The sequence below is a fragment of the Kogia breviceps genome, chromosome 2, assembly GCF_026419965.1.
Source record: "Kogia breviceps isolate mKogBre1 chromosome 2, mKogBre1 haplotype 1, whole genome shotgun sequence".
NCBI classification, from domain to species: domain Eukaryota; kingdom Metazoa; phylum Chordata; class Mammalia; order Artiodactyla; family Physeteridae; genus Kogia; species Kogia breviceps.
In genome coordinates, this window is record NC_081311.1 from 28317536 (window position 1) to 28338634 (window position 21099).

Here is a 21099-nt window from a genome sequence, read left to right on the forward strand (position 1 = left end):
GAGGTACTTTAAAGGGTAGGAGATGACTGAGTCTGCCCTTACATCATTCCTAGATGTTGTGGGTATGTGTCTGGAGCACCTTGGGGGATTGTCTAGAAAGGTCATTGCCCACTGGCAAAGTCCCTTAGAGACATGGTATCACAAGGATGAGTGGCACCCTTGGTTTTCAGCAAGTCAGCATTCTACGGTTCCCATTTCCGCCATCTTCAACCCCTGCCTCTAGGAACCAACCTCCAAAGACATGCTTTTTCCTGGGTCAGTTTCCTCAGTATCCCATCAGGGAAGGAAGGAAGGAAAAGGGGAAGAGAAAGCAGAGATTCCTGGGGAGTCTATAATCAGAAGCACAGGAGGGCCTCTGCAGACAGAAGATGTGGCTATGGCAGAGAGCTGGCAGCAGAAAATTGAGGGGGTGGGGATGGGGGCAGGGTGGGGAGAAAAGTAAAAGAAAAAAGCCGTGTTTTCCCTGCCCTGCCTATCTCGGAAGGGTTCTTCCAGTTCCTAAGCTCTCCACGGGCTAGGCCAGGCGTTAGGGCAGCTGGGACCGGAAGGAGGAACGCCTATTCTCTTCCTACTCCAAGGAAGATCAATAGCTCAGAACAGAAGGTTCTCAGACCTAAGTGTGGTGAGCAGACGATGCAGACAGCACGAGGAGAGAGCAGAGGAATTGTGGAAACAGGTTGGAAAGTGGCAAGTACAGGAGAGATTGCAGCGTCTCTCTCCCTCTCGGGATCCCTGGCCTTGGTAGTGTGGGGTCCCTATTCCCTAGATTCCTCTACTACTGGGGTCTCTAAAAGAAGCCAAGGACAAATTGGGAGAGTGGGCAAGGGGACCCTTAGGGTTTTCTCCCGGGTTTGTGCCCCGCGCCCCCCCGCGGCCGGTCCGCGCGACTGCAGAAGTACTTGGTGACCCGGCGGCGGCACTGCTCGCAGCGGACCGCGCAGCACCAGTGGAACTTGCAGTTGCAGCTGGACACGGTCTCGGCGCGGCGCTCCTCCACCGCTAGCCCACAGTCCCCGCAGAGCCGACGGCAGCTTCGGCGCTCCCAGCGGCCCAGGGCCCGGCCGCGCCGCAGGCACTCTCTGCCTTCGGTGCCCAACAGTCCTAGCGTTTTGTTCTCCAGGCAGTAGTCTGGGGAGTCCTCCAGGTGCACCAGTTCCCTCGTGGAGATGGAGCGAAAGGTGTCTGCGATGGCGCCGCGACCCGCCGCGCTGTTGCCAGCACCCTGCAGCAGGTCCACCTTGAGAGCTGCGTGGTACTTCTCTTTCAGGTGCGCGCCCACCTCTCGGAACTCAGGCAGCTGCAGCCAGCAGGTCTGCGTGGTGCAGCTGCCAGACACGCCGTGGCACTTACACGTGCGTTTCATGGTGCCCTTCACCGCCTGGGAAGAGAGCTAGGAGTGAGCGGGCCAGGGATTAAGCGACTGGGAAGTGTCACCCTCTGGCGGGTTGCGAGGATTCTAGCTAGTCTACGTGGCCAGCCACCTCGATGCCGCGTTTCCCCAATCTGATGAATGAATTGAAGAGCCGTCCGCACCTAGGGCTCGTAGTGGATGGAGCCAGCTGCCTGACCCCAGGGGTGCAGGACTCACCTTGCGGCCAGCCTCGTTGTTGTGCAGGTTCATGGCTGCCCGAGCATCCTGTCCTGTCTCCAGGGCATCGACGAACTGCTTGGATATTGCCTCTCCGAAGCCCACGTTGTCGCTGCAGCCTCCCCACAGCCAGCCTTGGCCCCCTGGAAAAAAGGCAGTGGGAAGAAAGGACGGGCCCGGAGCCTCCTGGGCTGCTGGTTCTAAGTGGGTTTGGGGGATTTGAGGTGGGGGAAGGAAGGGTTCAGGTGGGGCGAGTGCCCTGTCTCCAAATTTGTTTCACCCTAGATTTGTTTTTGCCACCTTTGTGCTCCTACTTCCAGCTTCAGCCAATCCCGTGCCCAGGACTCCAGGACATAAGTAGCTGCCAAGTGAGGCAGGTGCCTGCTCACCCCGTTACTATGTTTCTGGCCTTTGGGCAGAGTGTGCAGACCTCCGCCAGTGACTGACATCTGGAAGGGACATGATGGTGCAAAAAAGGTGAGGAAAGCACAGCATTGAGGGGCAGAAAGAAGTGCAATTGAGATAACAGCAGTTATCAACAGCAGTTGGCAGTTGAGCTGCAGGGCAGAGGGTTGGAAAGGATAGTGGAGGTAAACAGTGGAAAGGAGACGGATAGGCAGCATGGAAGGGTGTTCCCTGTGTTTGAGACAGTAATAGGAATGATTCTGAAGGCAGGGTTCTTCCTTTATCATTATTGTGTTTAAATTAAGGAAACCACCCAGTCAGAGAAGGATCCCCGGCTACATTTAGCCTGGTTTGTCACTGTAGGGTTTGGGCTCAAACTGGTTCGCCCTGATTTGCCTCAGATTTAGAAGAATACAACTCTTCTTCACCCCACCAAGTACCCACCAAGCTTTTCATTACTTAAGTGAACTTCATTGGGCTGCCCTACCCACCCTCCAGATCACTACTCACCCAGCTGCCCGTTGCGGGAGTCATCACAGCCACAGTTGTCGAAGTCCCCAAGGCTGCAGTTTCTAGTCAGAGTGTACATAACCCCGGCAGAACTGATGGCATGTACAAATGCTGTCTCCCGATTAGCTGACAGGAACCAAAAATTGAGTGAGTTAGAGGGAGGAGTTACAGCCCAAAGACATACCTTTAATACCATCATCATACCCTCCTCTCCCTGCTCCATTTTATTTCCCCACCTTTATAATGTACCTTACTCTCTTCCAGGGTCTGCTCCAGCCCTGGTCTCAGCCCTGCTCTTCTTCCTTCCCATCTTTTCAGGTCACACATTTTATGACCGAGTGGCTAGATTATTGTTGATATGGGTGAGATTTAGGTGGGAAAGAGCCCAAGAAAGAAATGGGGGAGAATCTGAAGGTCAGGTTGTAAAGAACCCATCCCCACTTCCTCCTGGAACATTGAAGTCTGAGAGGCAGGTGCCAGCTAGTCCTGAAAAGAACCACTGATTGGCAGCTCTTTCATTTCCTTGCATGGCCGCTTTTTATCTTCTCCATGGGAATCTGGGCTCCAAGTCAGCTCCCACTTTCCCTGTACCTCTCTGCTAAGCCTGCTGAAGGAAGGGGCTAAGAGGCATGAAGATTTACGACCCCTACCTACCTTATTTATATTTTGAGGAAGCCTTTAGCTAGCCGGGAGACTGAGGGTGGTATAGGATTGGGGGTGAGGCAAGGTCCGTTTGTTGAGCAGTGAGGGTGTTGGGGAAGAAAGAAAAAAGCTCTGTAGGGAGGAAAGAGGAGCTGGAGAAGGAACAGAGAAGATCCTGGAGAGGGAGATGACCTGAGAGCAGAGACCAGCTGAGGAACAAGGGTGTAGAGGAGGCAGGGGGCCATCCCTGGAGAGTGGGGCTCTAACCTGTGGCCAGGGGGTCCAGGGAGCTGTGGCCGAGGCTTTCCTTACCACTGCGAAGGCCGCCATGGCTGGACAGCTGCAGGGCTCTCTCAGGGCAGTTCCAGCGGTCCCAGGCAAACTGGTATTTGCATTCTTCAATACCACTCTGGGCACCAGCTGCCACGCTGCTGGAGTAGATCAAGTAAGCCTGCAGGGACACGGGTCAAACTTCAGACTCACAGCAACTGAACTTGGGAGGCATTTGCCCTAAAGTGGCCAAGCAACTCTTTTCCTGTTCACTCCCATCCCTCCAAAATAATGACAGAGTAAGCACTTTAAATATGCTTTTAACGTCACAAATAACATCACAAATAAACTTAGGTGAAACCTAAGCCTTAGAGAGGTGATGTAAAACAGTTTGCCCAAGGTCCCAGCACTAGCAAATGTTTGAAGTAGGAATGAAAATTAGTTTCATTGGACTCTAGACCTCACTGCCTCTATTCATTATACTATTCTGTCACTCCAAAATGAGCCTCAATTACACAATTCATGAATTTTCAGCTGTTTTCATCCTACTACTAGCTTAGAAGAGAACATTTTGTAAGCTGGAAATGTCCTTAGAGATCATGTAGTACAATGCCAGCACTTTAAAGATGGAAGACAGCTTCCCACCCTGCGCTGAGAAGGATGGGTGACTGTAGCCTGACACTGTGAAAGAAAACTTTTCTGGCTCTGGAAATTCTGGCCATAAATTCAGAGTCAATATTCCTGAGTTCTTGTCCTGGCTCTGACACTAGTTTGCTGTGCGGTTTGGGGTGTGTCCCTAACCCTTTCTGTGCCACAGTTTTTCTGCCTATAATATATACAGCATAATAAAAGATATTGACATGTGTAGTCTTCAGTCAAGAAGCTGAGTGAAATCCAAATAAATCAAAGGAATTTTTTTTCTTACCTTTGGACCAGTCATCAGGAAATTGTTCACTGACCTGGAAGAGAGAAAAACCACAGAACATGATGGAGAAGAGATACACCAATTCATTTCTGCTGCCAAGAGTTGTGAGAATTACTTCAGCAAATATGCAGGCACACCTCAGAGATATTACTGGTTTGGTTTCAGACCATTGCAGTAAAGTGAATATCACAATAAAGCCAGTCACGTGAATGTTTTGGTTTCCCAGTGCATATAAAAATTATGTTTACACTATACTGTAGTCTGTTAAGTATGTAATAGCATCATGTCTAAAAAAATACAATGTAAGTGCCTTAATTAAAAAATACTTTATTATTAAAAGTGCTAATCATCACCTGAGCCTTCAGCGAGTCATAATCTCTTTGCTGACAGAGGGTTTTGCATCGATGTTATGCTGCTGACTGACCAGGGAGGTGGTTGCTGAAGGTTGGGGTGGCTGTGGCGATTTCTTAAACTAAGAGCAAATTTTGCCGAATTGATTGGCTCTTCCTTTCATGAATGATTCCTCTGTAGTAGGCAATGCTGTTTGATAGTATTTTGCCCACAGTAGAACTTCCTTCAAAATTGCAGCCGATCCTCTCAAACAGTGCCACTGCTTTATCAATTAATTTATGTAACAGTCTAGGTCCTTTGTTGTCATATCAACAATATGTACAGCCTCTTTATACTATGGGTAGATTTCATCTCAAGAAACCACTTTCTTTGCTCATCCATAAGAAGCAACTTCTCGGGTTTCCCCGGTGGCGTAGTGGTTGAGAGTCCTCCTGCGATGCAGGGGACACGGGTTCGTGCCCCGGTCTGGGAGGATCCCATATGCCGCAGAGCGGCTGGGCCTGTGAGCCATGGCCGCTGAGCCTGCACGTCCGGAGCCTGTGCTCTGCAACGGGAGAGGCCACAACAGTGAGAGGCCCGCGTACCGCAAAAAAAAAAAAAAAAAAAAAAAAGAAGCAACTTCTCATCCATTCAAGTTTTACCCTGAGATTGCAGCAATTCAGTCACATCTTCAGGCTCCACTTCTAATGCTAGTTCTCTTGCTCTTTCCACCACATCTGCAGTTACTTCCTCCACTGAAGTCTTGAACTCTACAAAGTCATCCATGAAGATTGGAATCAACTTCTTCCGAACCACCGTTAATGTTGATATTTTGACCTCTTCCCATGAATCATGAATGTTCTTAATTATCTAGAATGGTGAGTCCTTTTCAAAAGGTTCTCAATTAACTTTGCACAGATCCATCAGAGGAATCTATCTATGGCAACTATCGCCTTATAAGATGTATTTCTTAAATAATAAGACTTGAAAGTGAAAATTACTCCTTGATTTATGGGCTGCAGAATGGATGTTGTGTTAGCAGACATGAAAACAACATTAATCTCACTGTACATCTCCATCGGAGCTCTCAGGTAACCAGGTGCATTGTCAAAGAGCAGTCATATTTTGAAAGGAATCTTTTTTTTTCCCTGAGCAGTATTTTAAGCCCAACAGTGGGCTTAAAATATTCAGTAAACCATGTTGTAAACAGATGTGCTGTCATACGGGCTTTGTTATTCCATTTACAGAGCACAGGCAGAGGAGATTTAGCATAATTCTTAAGGGCCCTAGGATTTTCCAAATGGTAAATGAACATTTGCTCCAATCTAAAGTCACTAGCTGACTTAGTGCCTAAAAGAAAGTCAGCCCATCCTTTGAAGCTTTGAAGCCAGGCATTGACTTCTCTCTAGGTATTAAAGTCCTAGATGTCATCTTCTTCCAGTAGAAGGCTGTTTCATCTACATTGAAAATCTGTTGTTTAGTTTCGCCTCCTCCTCCATTAATTATCTTGGCTAGATCAGGAATCTGGATAACTTACTGCAGCTTTTATATCAGCATTTGCTTTTTCCCTTTGCATTTTTATGTTATGGAGATGGCTTCTTTCCTTAAGCCTCATGAACCAACCTCTGCTAGCTTCAAACTTTGCTTCTGCAACTTTCTCACCTGTCTCAGGCTTCATAGAATTAAAGAGAGTTAGGGCCTTGCTCTGGGTTAGGCTTTGGCTTAAGGGAACGTTGTGGTTGGTTTGATCTTCTATCCAGACCACTAAAACTTTCTCCATATCAGCAATAAGGCTGTTTCACTTATCATTTCTTGTGTTCGCTGGAGTAGCACTTTAAATTTCCTTCCAGAACTTTTCCTTTGCATTCACAATGCAGCTAACTGTTTGGGGAAAGAGCTAGCTTCTGGCCTATCTTGGCTTTCGACATGCTTTCCTCACTAAGCTTAATAATTTCTTGCTTTTGATTGAAAGTAAGTGACTCTTGTTTTCATTTGAACACTTAGAGATCATGGTGGGGTTATTAATTGGCCTAATTCCAGTATTGTTGTGTCTCAGAGAATAGGGAGGCCCAAGGAGAGAAAGAGAGATGGGAATGGCTAGTGGGTGGAGCAGTCAGAACCCACACATTTGTTGATTAATTTTGCCATCTTATATGGACATTGTTTGTGGTGCCCCCAAATAATTACAATAGTAACATCAATTTTTTTTTTTTTTTTGCTGTGCTGCACAGCTTGCAGGATTTTAGGTCCCTGACCAGGGATTGAACCCAGGCCCATGGCATTGAAAGTGATGAGTCCTAATCACTGGACTGCTAGGGAATTCCCACATCAAAGATCACCATGACAAATATAAAAGTAATGAAAAAGTTTGAAATATTGCAAGAATTACCAAAATGTAACACAGCAACACTAAGTGAGCAACTGCAGTTGGAAAAATGGCACCAATAGATTTGCTCAATCCAGGGTTGTCATAAACCTTCAATTTGTAAAACAATACAAGATCTGTGAAGCACAATAAAGCAAGTCTGTAATTGAGAGGAAGAAAGGGAAAATGGTTTTCCAAGGAAAAATTTTGCATAAGGAATCTACTTAATTTAGTTTAAAAAAAAGAACATGTACAAAAGGAGCTAGTATTATGCTTTGCTTGGATTTTTAAAATTTCAAATACCAAAAATGTTGGGAGTAATGTTTGATCGTTATTTTGCCATGGAGTGGGAAGAGAGCTAGCATTAACTTGCTACTGTCTACCAGACACTCTACTCTCAGTATTTTACATGTTGATGTTGTTAAATCCTTACTATCTTGGGCATTGTTATCCCTAGTTTTCAAATAGGGAATCTGAGACTCAAAAAAGTTAAATATATTGTTCAAGCTCACCCAGTTAATTAGTGATTGAAGCAAGATCTGAATCCAGGTCCATCTGACTCCACAGGACTCTGAGAAGGATAGTTCTCTAATCAGAAAGAGGTAAACAGTGGAATAACTTTCTAGGGATTGAGTCATAAATAAATTCTAAAAATAAATAATCTGACTCTGAAAAATAGTTTGGCTGTTCCTTTCAAAACTAAAAATGGACTTGCCACACTACTTAGCAGTTCCACTGTTGAGCATTTATCCCAGAGAAATGAAGACTTATTTTTACTCAGGAACTTGTATTCAGATGCTCATAGCAACTTTATTCAGAATAACCAAAAATTGGAAACTACCCAGATGTCCTTCAAAGGGTGACTGGTTAAAAATATTGTGGTACATCCATACCATGGAGTGCTACTCAGCAACAAAAAGGTATGAACTGTTGATACACACAAAAACTTGGATGAACCTCAAGGAAATTAAACTGAGTGATCAAAGCCAATCTCAAAAGGATACATACTGCATGATTTCATTTATGTAGCAATGGATAAATATGTAATTATGGAGCTAAAGACTAGATTAATGGTTACCAGGGGTTAGGGTTAGGGGATGGATACCACTATAAAGTGATAACACCAGACAGTCTTGTGGTTATGGTAAAGTGTCTTGATTGTGGTATGGTTTTGCAAAGCTATACATGTGGCAAAATTGCATTGAGCTATACACATACATACATATATACATACACACACACAAATAAGTGTATGTAAAACTGGTTGAAGTCTAAATAAGCTTCATGGATATTGTACTACAGCTGTAAGATGTTAACACTGGGGAAGGCTGGGGAAGGGGTATGTGGGACTTCCCTGCATGTTTCTTTGCAACCTTCTGCAAATCTATAATTATACAAAAATTAAAAATATACATACATAATCTAGAGTGCCAGAGATCTGGCAAATGGACTTCAGTATAGGCATTTGAAAATTAATCCATATATATTACCTATTATCTTTTTTTTTCCATTATAATGGGAGAAAGTAACATGGGAATCGTTATGTATTATTCCATGAAAGTTGGTGTAACCTGCATTTCCAAAGGCCAGTAAGATGCTGGCCATCACAGAAAGTGGGTTGGAAATGAAAAAGGCTAAGAAAGTTCAGTTTTTCATCAGAGGCCAAAATAGCTTGACTGGAGTCATCCAGAACACACACAACAGCTAAAATACGGGTAGTTTTTGACAAACAGTATCAATAAGCTGAGATGCTGCCATATGAGAGAAGATGGAAAAGGTTCAGAAAGAAATGTAACAGAGTTTTAGAAAATCATAAAAGACTACAGAGTCTAGCAAAACCAAGGCCTACTTTTTAATGCTTGGCAAGCAAAATTAAAGAAGCAGTAAATAAAAAGAAGCAGTACTCTCTTGGGGGCAGTAGTACCAGCAAAGCATAAAAATAAATTCAAAATGATGTGAATGAACTCATAATTGCCAAAGCCATTATGGGCTTGGAGATAAATTTCTGATCCTTAAAGACTAGTGTCAGACAAGTCAGCCAGTTCCTGTGCCTCAGATAAAGAGGCCTGAGCTTGCTGTGTCTCAGAAGGTCAATCTTTATGTGAGGGATAACTTTTGAAGACTTTTGTACATTACCAGGCCAGACAGAGGCTAGTTCCCATTCCACAAAACAGACAGACAGTATCAAGAAAGAAAACAAAGCAACAGAATGAAGACTGGGTGGCAGCCAAAGGAGAAAGCTTAGTGGTGAGCCTGGGTCAAGAGACTTCCTTCGAGAGGACACTGAGTTGAAGTCACAGAGAGTGATGAGCAGAGATGCTAGAAGATTCTTCTTTCCTCGAAGATCCTACAGTATGTAAAGATTTGTATGATATGCTGGTATAGCCTAGTTGATTAATCAATCAGATGTAATTGAGCACTTGCCATATGACACAACTGTAGGCCTTATTTGGACAATATTCCCGTAAGTTGACTTGGGTTGTTAACCCCCGAGGTATTTGCAGATATATTTGAACCACTGGGCAGGGGTTACTTGTATCCAGTATGAAGAAAAGACTCCAGTATGTCCTTGCACTGAGCACCAAAGGAGGAGGGTCTTGTTCTTGATTAATGAGATGATGGCAAGGTGTCCTTTTGAGGAGTAAAATAGAATATGGATTACAGAAAGTATAGTGAGCGTGTAATGTGAGGAGAGCAAAAGAAAGAATTTAAGTGTTTGTTGGGTGCCACCTAGGGACAGTAATATGATTAAAGGAAAGATGCTAACAAACAGTGGAAGATGGAGACAGCTCTACAGAACATGGTCCAAGCAGCATACTACCAAGACGAAGGTGCGAGCTTCCCATTCCTTATACGTACAATTGCTGTTGACAGTACCCAGGTTGGGTGTCAGTCAAAGGGTTTATGTCTTTCTGGACCCTCCCAACTCTTCTCAGACCTTTTGTTAAACTCCAGACTTGCATATCCAACTATATTCCTTTTTTTTAAAGAACTAGGGTTTGAGTCTGGATTTTTTTTTTTTTTTTTTTTTTTTTGGCCATGCTGTACCGCATGGCTTGCAGGATCTCAGTTCCCTAAGCAGGGACTGAACCAGGGCCCCCTGCAGTGGAAGCACGGAGTCCTAACAATTGGACCACCAGGGAATTCCCCCAACTATATTCTTGACATCTCCACTTCAATGTTTAATAGGCAGCTCAAACTTAACACGTCCAAAACTGAACTCTTGATCTTTGCTGCAACCATTTCAAACCTGCTCCTCCCATTGTCTTCCCTATCTAAGGAATGGACAGTTCTTTCGTCCTTTGGCCGGACAAAAATCTTGGAGTCATCGTTGACCTTTCTTTCTCTCACATCCTGTATTCAGTCTGTCATCAACTCCTGCCAGCTCCAGCTCAAATTATATCCAGACTCTAACCGGTTCCCAATACCTTCACTGCTGTCACCCTGGTCCAAGCTGTCATTATCTCATGCTTAGATTATCATTAAGGCCTGCAAACTGATCTCCTTGCTTCTACCCTTATTCTCCCATAATCTGTGCTCAAAATGATTGGTCCCTTTAAAAAGTGATCCATTTAAAATATAAATCAAATTTTGCCACTCTGCTCAAAATCCTCTAGTGGTTTTTTATCTCACATAGAGTGATAGCCAAATTCTTATTGTGGTTTATAAGATCATACACAATCTGACACCCAGTTAGGCCTCTGCCCTAATCTCCTACTACTCTCCCCTCACTTTGCTTCAGCCACACTGGTCCCCTTGTTGTTCCTCCAACTTACCAGGCACTCTCCAACCTCTGGGCCATTGCACTTGCTGTCTTTTCTGCCTGGAATGATTTTTACTCAGATAGCCACACAGCTTGTTGCTTCACCTGCACTGGCCTTTTAATCAAATGTGTCATTCTCCCTGAGGTTTTCCTGGATCATCTATTTAAAAATTGAAACTTCCCCCATCCCTTTCTCTGCTCCATTTTTCTCCACAGCACTTTTCATCATCTGAACACTAGGTTTTACATCTTTATTTGTATATTCTCCTTCCACTAGACTGTAAGCTTCATTAGGCAGGTTTTTTTTTTTGGTCTGTTTTGTTCACCAAGTATTATCAGTGCCTTGAATAGTGCCTGAGGATAGTAAGCATTTAATAAGTATTTGTTGAATGAAAGAACAAAGGAACTCACATTTAGGGGTGGGAGCAGGAAGAAGTATCATCTGAGGAAACTCAGAAGAACAGCAATCTAGAGAGACGGGGGAAAGGAGAGAATCCTTCATTCATGCCCAAGGTCTTACCACCATGATTATGCAATATCTCCCAAATCTTTACCTCCAACCCTGACTTCCATCTTGAGATCCAGAGCTGCATTTCCAAATGAATGCTAGACTTCTGTCCTGGGAATGTATCAAATTGTGAGGACAGTATGTTTATTTTTTTTAATTTTAACTATTTAATATTAAAACACACTTTTCAAATAACTCCAATGCCTATTCCAAAATATTAACAATAATAATATCATATGAACACTTATGGGATATGGTTAAAACTTGAGTTATTTCTTACAAGGGAAACACACAGCTATTAGAAAGCACTCTCAATAACAGTATAATCCTCAAAGGTTGGGGTGGGGTGGGCAATTGGTGCAAGAGACAAGAAAATAGTAGATTATCTGTGAAAAAGTCTTCCTGGAGATTATAATTAGCCTCCTTCCCCACTCTCATGCTGGTTGAAAATCACTGTTATATTGAGAGAAAAACTCTCCTTTTTTTTAAGAATTAAAAAAAAATTTACTGTGTGTTCTTTTAAAATCAGCAAAGTGAACCTAAGAAAAATAGGTAACGTAATCAATCAAAAAGATAAAAGCAAAAGTTAAAGAATTAGAAGACAGAAAAACAGTAGTTTTATAGAGCTGTCTTTGAAAGATAATAAAACAGCAAATCTCTAGCTAAAGTCACCAAGAAAAAGAGAAACACAAGCATATAAAATTAAGTTGATTCATGCAAAGAAAATACTATAAAAGGTTTCAAGGGACTTCCCTGGTGGTGCAGTGGTTAAGAATCTGCCTGCCAGTGCAGGGGACACAGGTTCGAGCCCTGGTCCGGGAAGATCCCACATGCCACAGAGCAACTAAGCCCGTGCGCCACAACTACTGAGCCTGCGCTCTAGAGCCCGCAAGCCACAACTACTGAGCCTGCATGCCACAACTACTGAAGCCTGCGTGCCTAGAGCCCATGAGCCACAACAAGAGAAGCCACTGCCAATGAGAAGCCCGTGCACTGTAACGAAGAGTAGCTCCCGCTTGCCGCAACTAGAGAAAGCCCGCACGCAGCAATGAAGACCTAATGCAGCCAAAAATAAATAAATTTATTTTTTTAAAAAAAGATTTCAATATATTCTTCTATTTTCTTAAAAAAATTTTAAAACTACAGATGATTTTCTAGGAAACTATTACTAAATTTGCCTTATTATGAGGCAGAAAACCTGAGAGAGGAAGTTCTAGAGCCAGAGGGTCGGTGTCCCAGCTCTGCCACTACTAGCTATGTGACACTGGGAAGAAACTAGTCTGTGCTCAGTCACCTCAGCCATAACTAATGTGGGGATAGTGTGGTAACCTCAGAGGGTTGTTGAGAGGGTCAGATGAGATAATACTTGTATAGGACAAATGACAGACTGGGGGAAATGCTTACAATATATGACACATGAAGAGCTCTTACATATTAATAAGAACAAAACAAACACAGAACTTAAACAAAAATAAAGGACTCAAACAACACAAATCCCAAAAGAAATAAAAATGGCCAGTAAACAATGGAGGAGAGTATGTCTAAAAGTTAACTCATCTTCCCTGCCAAACCAGCCACTTCTCCTGACTTTACTAGTTTTTTTTACCCAGTCTCTCTCAATCCATTCTCAACATCCAATCAGTTATTACGACCTGTGTGTATTTTACCTTTATAATATTTTTCACATACCAGTTCCCTCTTTTCTTTCTCGCTATCTCGGTGACTCTCATTGTTGCAGCCTTAGTTGTGGCCTCCGACCTAGACCACTGTAGCTCCACTAATAGACTTCTCTACATAACATTTTTTATCCCATTCAATTCAGTGTAGAGTCTGCAGCTAGATCAATCTTCTGAAAGCCTAATTCCGATGTCATCCTACTCAAGAATCTTTTGTAGTTCTCCAACTCTGGACACTCAAGGCCCTCCATAATCTGACCCTACATACCTTTCCAACCTCATTTCCCATTAAATATCCCTACTTGTCCAATCCTCTAGTCAAGCTGAACCAGTTGCTGTTCGTGGAAGTCCATGCATTCATGCCTCTATACCTTTGCTCATGCTGTTCTATTAAATCTTACTTATTCTTAGTATTTTCAACCAATAGTTATAAGACAACTGGGTATCCACATACAAAAGAATGAGGTTGGATCTCTACCTCACACCATATAAAAATTAACTAAAAATGGATCATAGACCTAAATGTAAGAGCTAAAACTATAAAACTCAGAAGAAAATACAGGTGTAAGTTTCATGACCTGGAGTCAGGCAATGGTTTTTTAGATATACCAAAAGTACACATAACCAAAGAAAACAGATAAATTGTACTGAATCAAAATTTAAAACTTCTATGCTTCAAAAGACACAGGAAAGTAAAACAACAACCCACAGAATGGGAGAAAATGTTTACAAGTCATATATCTGGTTAGACACTTGTATCCAAAACATATAAAGAGCACTTACAACTAAAGAGTAAAAAGGCAAATAACCCAATTTGAAAACAGACAAAGGATCTGGATAGACATTTCTCCAAAGAAGATATACAAATGGCCACTAAGTACATGATAAGATGCTCAACATTGTTAGTCATCATAGAAATACAAATAAAAAACACAACAAGAATTCTCACCCACTAAACTAAAATTAAAAAGACTATAACAAGTGTTGTCAAGGATGTGGAGAAATCAGAACCTCATACATTGCTGGTGGGATTAAAAAATGGTGCAGCTACTTGGAGAATAGTCTGGCAATTCCTCAAAAGGTTAAACAAGGAGTTACTATATGACCCAGCAATTCCACTCCTAGGTATTTACTCAAGAGAATTAAAAACATGTGTCCAACAAAAACTTGTACATGAGTGTTCATAGCAGCATTATTCATGATAGCCAAAAAGTAAAAACAACCCAAATGTCTATCAAATGATGAATGGATAAATAAATTGTGGTCTATTCATACAATGGAATATTATTCAGCTGTAAGAAGTAATGAAGTACTGACAAATGCTACAACATGGATGAACCTTGAAAATATCATTCTAAGTGAAAGGAACCAGACACAAAAGGCCATAAATTATATGATTCCATTTATACAAAGTGCCCAGAACAAGCAACTTCATAGAAACTGCAAGTAGATTAGCAGTTGCCAGGGACTGAGGGATGGAAGAATGGGACGTGACTGCTAATGGATAAGGGGTTTCGTTTCAGGGTGATGAAAATATTCTAAAATTGATTGTGGTGAGGGTTGCACAAATTTGTGAATATACTAAAACCCATTGATTTGTACACTTTAAGAGGGTAAATTTTATAATACATGAATTATATCTCAATAAATATGTTATTTAAACACCTTACTTATTCTTAAATTAGTATCTAGCTCAAAAGCCACAGCAAGAATTTTTGAAGACTCACAGCATCTTTTTTCTGCCTCACATAAAGGTTTTCCTTTATTCCCTTATAATCAACTATAAGTGGAGGCTGCCTTAATTATCATTGTATCCCTTCCAGCTCCTAATATAGTTCCTTGAACATAGCAAGTAGTCTATAAAAGCAAATTAAAGGGTTTTGAAAAAATAATCGGAGGGTCATCAGAATCAACAGAAAATTCTAGGATTAAAGGGACTGAAAAAGGATTTGGGGGACTATGAGAAAGAAGCTTGTGGCAAGCCTGTGTTCCCACTAATTTTCTAGAATTGTGAGCAGATGAGCATGCTACATTCGCAGGAGATTATTCCACAAGAGCAACAGACAGTGAACACTGAGTAGATGTGTACAGAGGTTGATGTTATAATCAAAACTTTTAGCAAAGTCAATCTGACACGCTTAATGCTATATATAATTGTTATTGTGCTTCATAGTAATTAGGCATAAGTAGTAAGCAATTTACATAAATAACTGTAGTTAGTTTTGCTTTTACACTGCCAAATAAAAATTTTATAATTGTTTCCTCTCCGTTGGTTAGTTTTCCAGTGCATATACTGATAACATATAAAATTTAATTTCTACCACACAAATAATAGTTAACGTTTATCGAGTATGTAAGGAACTCTCTGAGTGCTTTACCTGTAACATCGTTTTCAATTTTTATAACAACCCCATGAGGTAGGTACTGGACTACTTATTGAGTGTTTATACTGTGAACACAAAATATTATTTTTACTGCTTTACATGTTTTAAGTTCACATAATTATTTCAACAATTATATGAGGTAGAAACTAGTATGTCTTCCATTTTACAGACACAGAAACAAACATAGAGTGGTTAGCCAGCATCACACAGCTAGTTAAATGGTAAAGACAGGGTTGGAACCTAGTCAGTCTGGTTCTGGAGCATGTACTCCCTTACTGCTGTGCTTTTCTGTAACCCATATTTCTCTTGCTCTTATTCCCACATACTAATCCAGGACTCCTGATCCCCAAAAGTTCTTGATAAGTATTTCCTGGAGGTCTCAGGGATGTTTTGCACACAGTCATAAAAAGCTCAGTTAACTATCACGTTGTCTCTGCTGCTTTTCTATTATTCCATTGCTCCAGCTCTTCCTTCTGCTTCATGCCTACCAGGCACCCATATCTGCCAGGCTCAACTTTATCTACCACCACATCCCCGGGCACATTTGGGGGGTACTGTTGCTGCTCACATTGGGTTCAACGTATAAAAAAGTAGGGACAAACAAATGTACCACACTAATGCAAGATGTTAATAATGGGGGGAGTCTGTGCAGGGGAGAAGGGGAGGGGATATATGGGAACTCTGTACTTTCTGCTCTAGTTTTCTATAAACCTAAAACTTCTCCTTTAAAAAGTCTATTTTTTGTTAATGTAGGGGCAAATGTCTTTTAAACCCTTTTAGAGTTTTACTTTTCCACTTGCGTATCAAAACTGTCATTTGTGTACAAGTTCTTACAGGGTTTTAGCAAAATAGTTCTTTTGTTTTTGCTTATAACAACCCCTGGGAAAGAGACTTCTAGTCACCCTCCAACCTCCTTCATTGAACTGAAACTGAGGGGCTGGCTAACAAATTCCAGTGACAAGCTTTATAGCTGGATCTTCTCAATTCCCTTCCTTCAGAGAGAATCTTCTCCTGGGAAGACTCCCTCGTCACTCATTTAGATAAACCTCTGGGGTCTGAGCCTTACCAATCTTCCTGATCTGCCTATATATGCTGAATCCAAGTGGTGGACCCAGCCTGGAGCCCCTTCAAAAGGTGGCCCTTTCAAAGGGTGCCATCCTTGCAAGGAAATGAGCAATTTAAAAAAGTATTAGCTAGAGACTCTGTAGTGTTCTGTTCATACCTTTCTTGGGATCGGCTTTCAGGGACCTCATGCAAAAAGTGCCTTTGCCCACCCAAGAGCAGTGTGCTTAGTCTTGACACCCTGGCCATTATTGATTCACCCACTCTGGACCTCTTCCACTCCTATAATGACTCTGAAGAATAAGCACCAGGGAACTTTCTGATTTTAGGAAAGACTCTTTATTACCTTGGAGGCTGACAGTTTCCAATGGCTCAAAAGCAAACACATGGAGACTAGGGTCTGGCCAGATAAGCAGGATAATTTCTCAGTAAGACTCTGATTGAAGATCTAGCCCTGCCCCTGTCCCCAGATGCCTGAAGACGGTTACTTTGGTGTCAGCATCTCCCCAGTGGAGGAGGGTGTGAGCAACAACCACACTCCACCAATCCCCTTTAATTGTCAGGTGGCCATAGTGCCTGGCCTGGACAGGACTGGATTCTTTCCCTACCTCCTGTCTCCTACCATCTGTCTTGCTTTGGCATTCTTTTAGAGGTGTTCCATTAGTCTAGGACAGTGAAGTGCAGACTTAGAGTATGTAAAACTGGTGAAGTCTGAATGAGTTTTATGGATATTGTACTACAGTTTTAACATGTTAACACTGGGGGAGGCTGGGGAAAGGATGCATAGGACGTCCCTGCACGTTTCTTTGCAAGCTTCTGCAAATCTATAATTATGTAAAAATAAGAATGTAACATACATACGTGTATACATAATCTGGAGTGCCGGAGATTTGGAGAATGGACTTCATTACAGGCATTGAAAAACAATCCAGATGTATTATTTGTAGAGTGCATGAGAATCTTCTGGGGATTATTAAACATGAAGGCCCCAGCTCCAGAGACTCTTGTTGGGCAGTGGTGATGGGGGAGTGGGTCGGAATCTGCATGTGCATGTTTCCAAGACGGTTGTATTGCAGATGATCCTGAGAGTTCGCTTTGAGAAGCACTGGTCAGTGGGAGGACAGGGAGGTGCCTACAAGCATCTGATACCTAGTTATAATTTGAGGGCCTGGAAGACTCAAATTATTACCTCGATCTTCTGGAAAATGGCTGCTCCAACTGCAACAGTAACAAATAGGTGGACATTCTCTTCTATTGTGTCTGGATGGAGCACCTTCTGGTTTCGGTAGTTCCCAAAGCTCTCACTGGTCACTGCCTTGAGGCGCTAAGTCTCTGATTGCACTGAGTGTTAAAACCGTGGATCTCATTCCTTCCCTGCAGTTTTTTCTTGGTATTGGTGTTTTCCTGGTGATTATAGCTGCCCTGTTTATGCCCACCTTCTGCATTCCAAGGCTAAAATATCTGGGGGTAATGGAATATGCCCACAAGGATTCTGAATCTTTATCTAGGGGCCCTCTGTCCTCTAGGAAACAAGCTAACTACTTTCACTCATGGAAGTCTTTAATGCCATGACTATGATTTTATATTCTTAGACGACCTCCACACTCTTGTCATCAACCTTGAAGTGAGTCTTTAACTCATTTTTTGGCCTATGCTTTTTCCTACAAACTTCTAATGCTATTTCATTTTTCTCCCAAGTTAATTTACCAACAGTAAGAATTTGAGAGAGCAATCAGATCTCTCTCTCTCTCTTTCTCTTTTCCCATCAGTCATCTTGAGCTCTCACAGTAATGTTTCATTCAAAGTAACCTCTGCTGATACTCCTCCCATCTGGGCTGGTTGGCCAAATTGTGTCCTTTAGCTTGTCTTTACTACCTTTTGCCACGACTTCTCTAATATCAACATTAACAAGTTCCTTCCCCTTCCTTTTAATGTGAGTTTAAGTCCTTGCTATTCTCTTCATTACTAAGTATCTTTTCAACGCTTGTTAAGCAGCCATCCACACATACAGATGCATTAGTAGTTTTGAGGTTGTGGGTAACCGCTAAAGCAGAGCCCTGTGGACTTTCTGTCATTTCCCCATTGCTTCTCTGCTCTAGGGACCTTCTAAACTTGCAGCGCCTCAGTGGCTGTAATCTGGCCATAATCTAACCACAATTCAAAATTCTTTGATCTAGGGCACAAACACCCACACCTTTTAACATTATATATCTTTTCTTGTGGCCTGTATGGCCTCCTGAATTGCCTATTCCATAATCAACCTGAACACCAGCAAAAAAACTTTCCCAGGGATCTGGGACAGGAGGGGAGGGACTTTAGATCAACCCAAATACAAATGCCACAGCTTCTCTTTTAGCTCTTGGAAAGTCTCCAAGTTTCTTTTGTTTGTTTGTTTGTTTGTTTGTCTTTTCTTACCTAACATTTATTATCCATAGATCCATACACTCAAATTTTTAAAGCCCTCTTCACCTGATACCATTTGAAGAAATTTACTTTATTTTACCCCCTTAGGAAGTTCTAGAAAATTACAAGTTCCCATTCTCTGTTAGCTATGTCTCATTGTAGACAAGCAGTTGCAGCCATTATCCAATTAGTTGTACCCATTTCTCCCTATTTGTGGGCTTTCTCCAAACTAGGGTAGCCCATGAGGCAGTCTGTAGCACATCACCTTGTACCGTGAGTGGTGCAGCCACCCTGGTGAGGACACATGCCTGGTTCTGTATAGCTCCATGGCACAGGACCAGTAGCACCCAGCACTATGCTATCTGCAGACTTGCTTCTCCCTTTGCATGACCAGGACCCTATTACTGGGCTAAGTTTGTGCGCATGATTCCTTCTCCCCTCAGTATGAGTTCCCTCCCAGGAAAGAACTCAGTCTCACGCAGAAAGCCTTGCAGGCCAGCCTCACTAGTTTCCCAAGTGTGCCCAGATACATTTGAATCCAAGTGGGTGATATGGCTTTGATTTAAGTTAGGATTCCCTTTTTCCCTTCTGCACACATGTTTTTAAAAAGCAAAGGTTCTAAATATAATTCTCCAGAATTTGGTGTTTTCCTCTCAATGCCAAGGACTTTCATCTCAATGCCCTCTCATCGCCTCCTTTCTTCGGCCTCCTTTCACTTTCCCCACAAGTCCTTGAATAACAGGTTTGGTTTCTCCCTGCCCTTTGAGGTCCATAGAATGTCTTTGGGTCATGAAGCTCTAGTTGGCCTACTTCAGGAGAGACCATCGGTTCATAATAACTTTGGGTGATGGCCCAGGGAAAAGAAGAAGTGGTTGTAAATGAATGTAGATACAGATCTCCATCTGATGATTTGGCACAGAGAGCGTACAGGGGAACGGTTAAGGGGAGGGTCCAGAGTAGGGGAGCTGCTAGAAGATGCCCCAGTGAAACAACTTTCTCTTCAAATGAATGTCTGAAGGCCAGGTTTTTCACCTCATAGAGCTCATGAGATGCACTGGGCCGGGGAAAGCCCAGAGACAGCTTTTTCTGAGCAAACTTCATCGTGACTCTAGCCTCTACAACATCAGTCCCACAGAGCACACACGCACCAGCACACACACAGAAATGTACGTACACACACAATTACGTACATAGAAGGTGAGCCTTACTAGTGACTGTGACATAATATCTCATTGATCCAAACACTTTCACCACCTTTGCTGAAAATACCTGAGGATATTTAAGCTAGAAATAATTCACTGTACAATTAGAGTTAAGTTTAAAGTTCAGCTTTTTCTAAGAGTGACCAGCATGACTAATTCTTATCCACTGTAAAGTAGAAATAATTGAAATTGGGCTCTTTCCTATTTAGTTATGGGGAGGGATTAGGAAGTAGAAGGCACAAGATAGCTGAAGTCTTGAAGGGAAGAGAAGGATTCAGAATTTCAAAGGCAAGTTTCCTCCTACTTAAAAATTTGTATTTCAGTAGATTAAATAGAACAGAGGCCAGATTACAGTGAGTAAACAGTTATGAAATGAAAGTAGCTAGTATCGATTCATTGAAGGAGTACGGATATGAAAGGAAAGAGAGAAAGAAATGATTGCAGTGAAGATTGGGGCCAAGTGAAGGTTTTTTTCAAGATATGTATAAAAGGAAAAATTAACAAATGTGTTGTTTTGGCCATATCCCCATATCTATTTCACAGATTTAAACTCTCTCTTTCTTCAAGGGGAATTCAGCCCTATAAATAATTCTCAAACTGTTTTATATAAATGTGAATTTTCTATATTATAATGCAGTACCCTAAAATATTAGGGAAAAAAAAGTCTTGTAAACCACTTGGCAAGGAGGAAAGAAAGAAGAAAGAAAAGAAAGAAAGAAAGGGAAAGAAAGAAAGAGGAAGGAAGGAAGGAAGAAAGAAAAGTTAAACAGATGCCTCAGTTTTAGCAGTTGTCCTTAATATTTATATTAAAATCCCACATTATCTCAGATCTAGCCCTTGCCAAGTAAGTACTGGCAAAGATAATATAATAGCCCACAGACAACTCTGTATCATGGGTCTCGGCAAAACAATCTCAGGTTCCTTCCCAAGCAAATCACAGATTTTCAAGGGATAATCTTTTCCCTTGAAACTGAAAAGACATTTCAGGTTATTTTATAGAGTGATAGGCTCTCTTTCCTTGTCCTCATTTCCTTCCTTCTTTATGTATTGTAGCAAACTCTGCTGA

The 21099-nt window shown here is 42.2% G+C and overlaps 1 protein-coding gene across 1 annotated transcript; it reads right to left on the reverse strand.

The window, feature by feature from the left end:
• Positions 1-832: 832 nt before the first annotated feature.
• On the reverse strand, positions 833-10837 carry WNT8B (Wnt family member 8B). Its single transcript, XM_059052815.2, has 6 exons — positions 10812-10837; positions 4341-4374; positions 3458-3596; positions 2504-2629; positions 1589-1731; positions 833-1378 (listed from the first exon to the last, which is right to left on the reverse strand). Exons 1-6 carry the CDS (start codon positions 10835-10837, stop codon positions 833-835), a joined length of 1014 nt encoding a protein of 337 aa, XP_058908798.2.
• Positions 10838-21099: the final 10262 nt, after the last annotated feature.

Excerpts from the sequence above, each read along its gene's own strand:
- WNT8B (XM_059052815.2), bottom strand. The coding sequence starts at position 10,837 with ATGGCCCAGAGGTTGGAGAGTGCCTG. Across the intron at positions 3,597-4,340 it reads TCCTGATGACTGGTCCAAAG|GCTTACTTGATCTACTCCAG; the intron begins GTAAGAAAAAAA and ends GTGTCCCTGCAG. Across the intron at positions 2,630-3,457 it reads CCATGGCGGCCTTCGCAGTG|CTAATCGGGAGACAGCATTT; the intron begins GTAAGGAAAGCC and ends GGTTCCTGTCAG.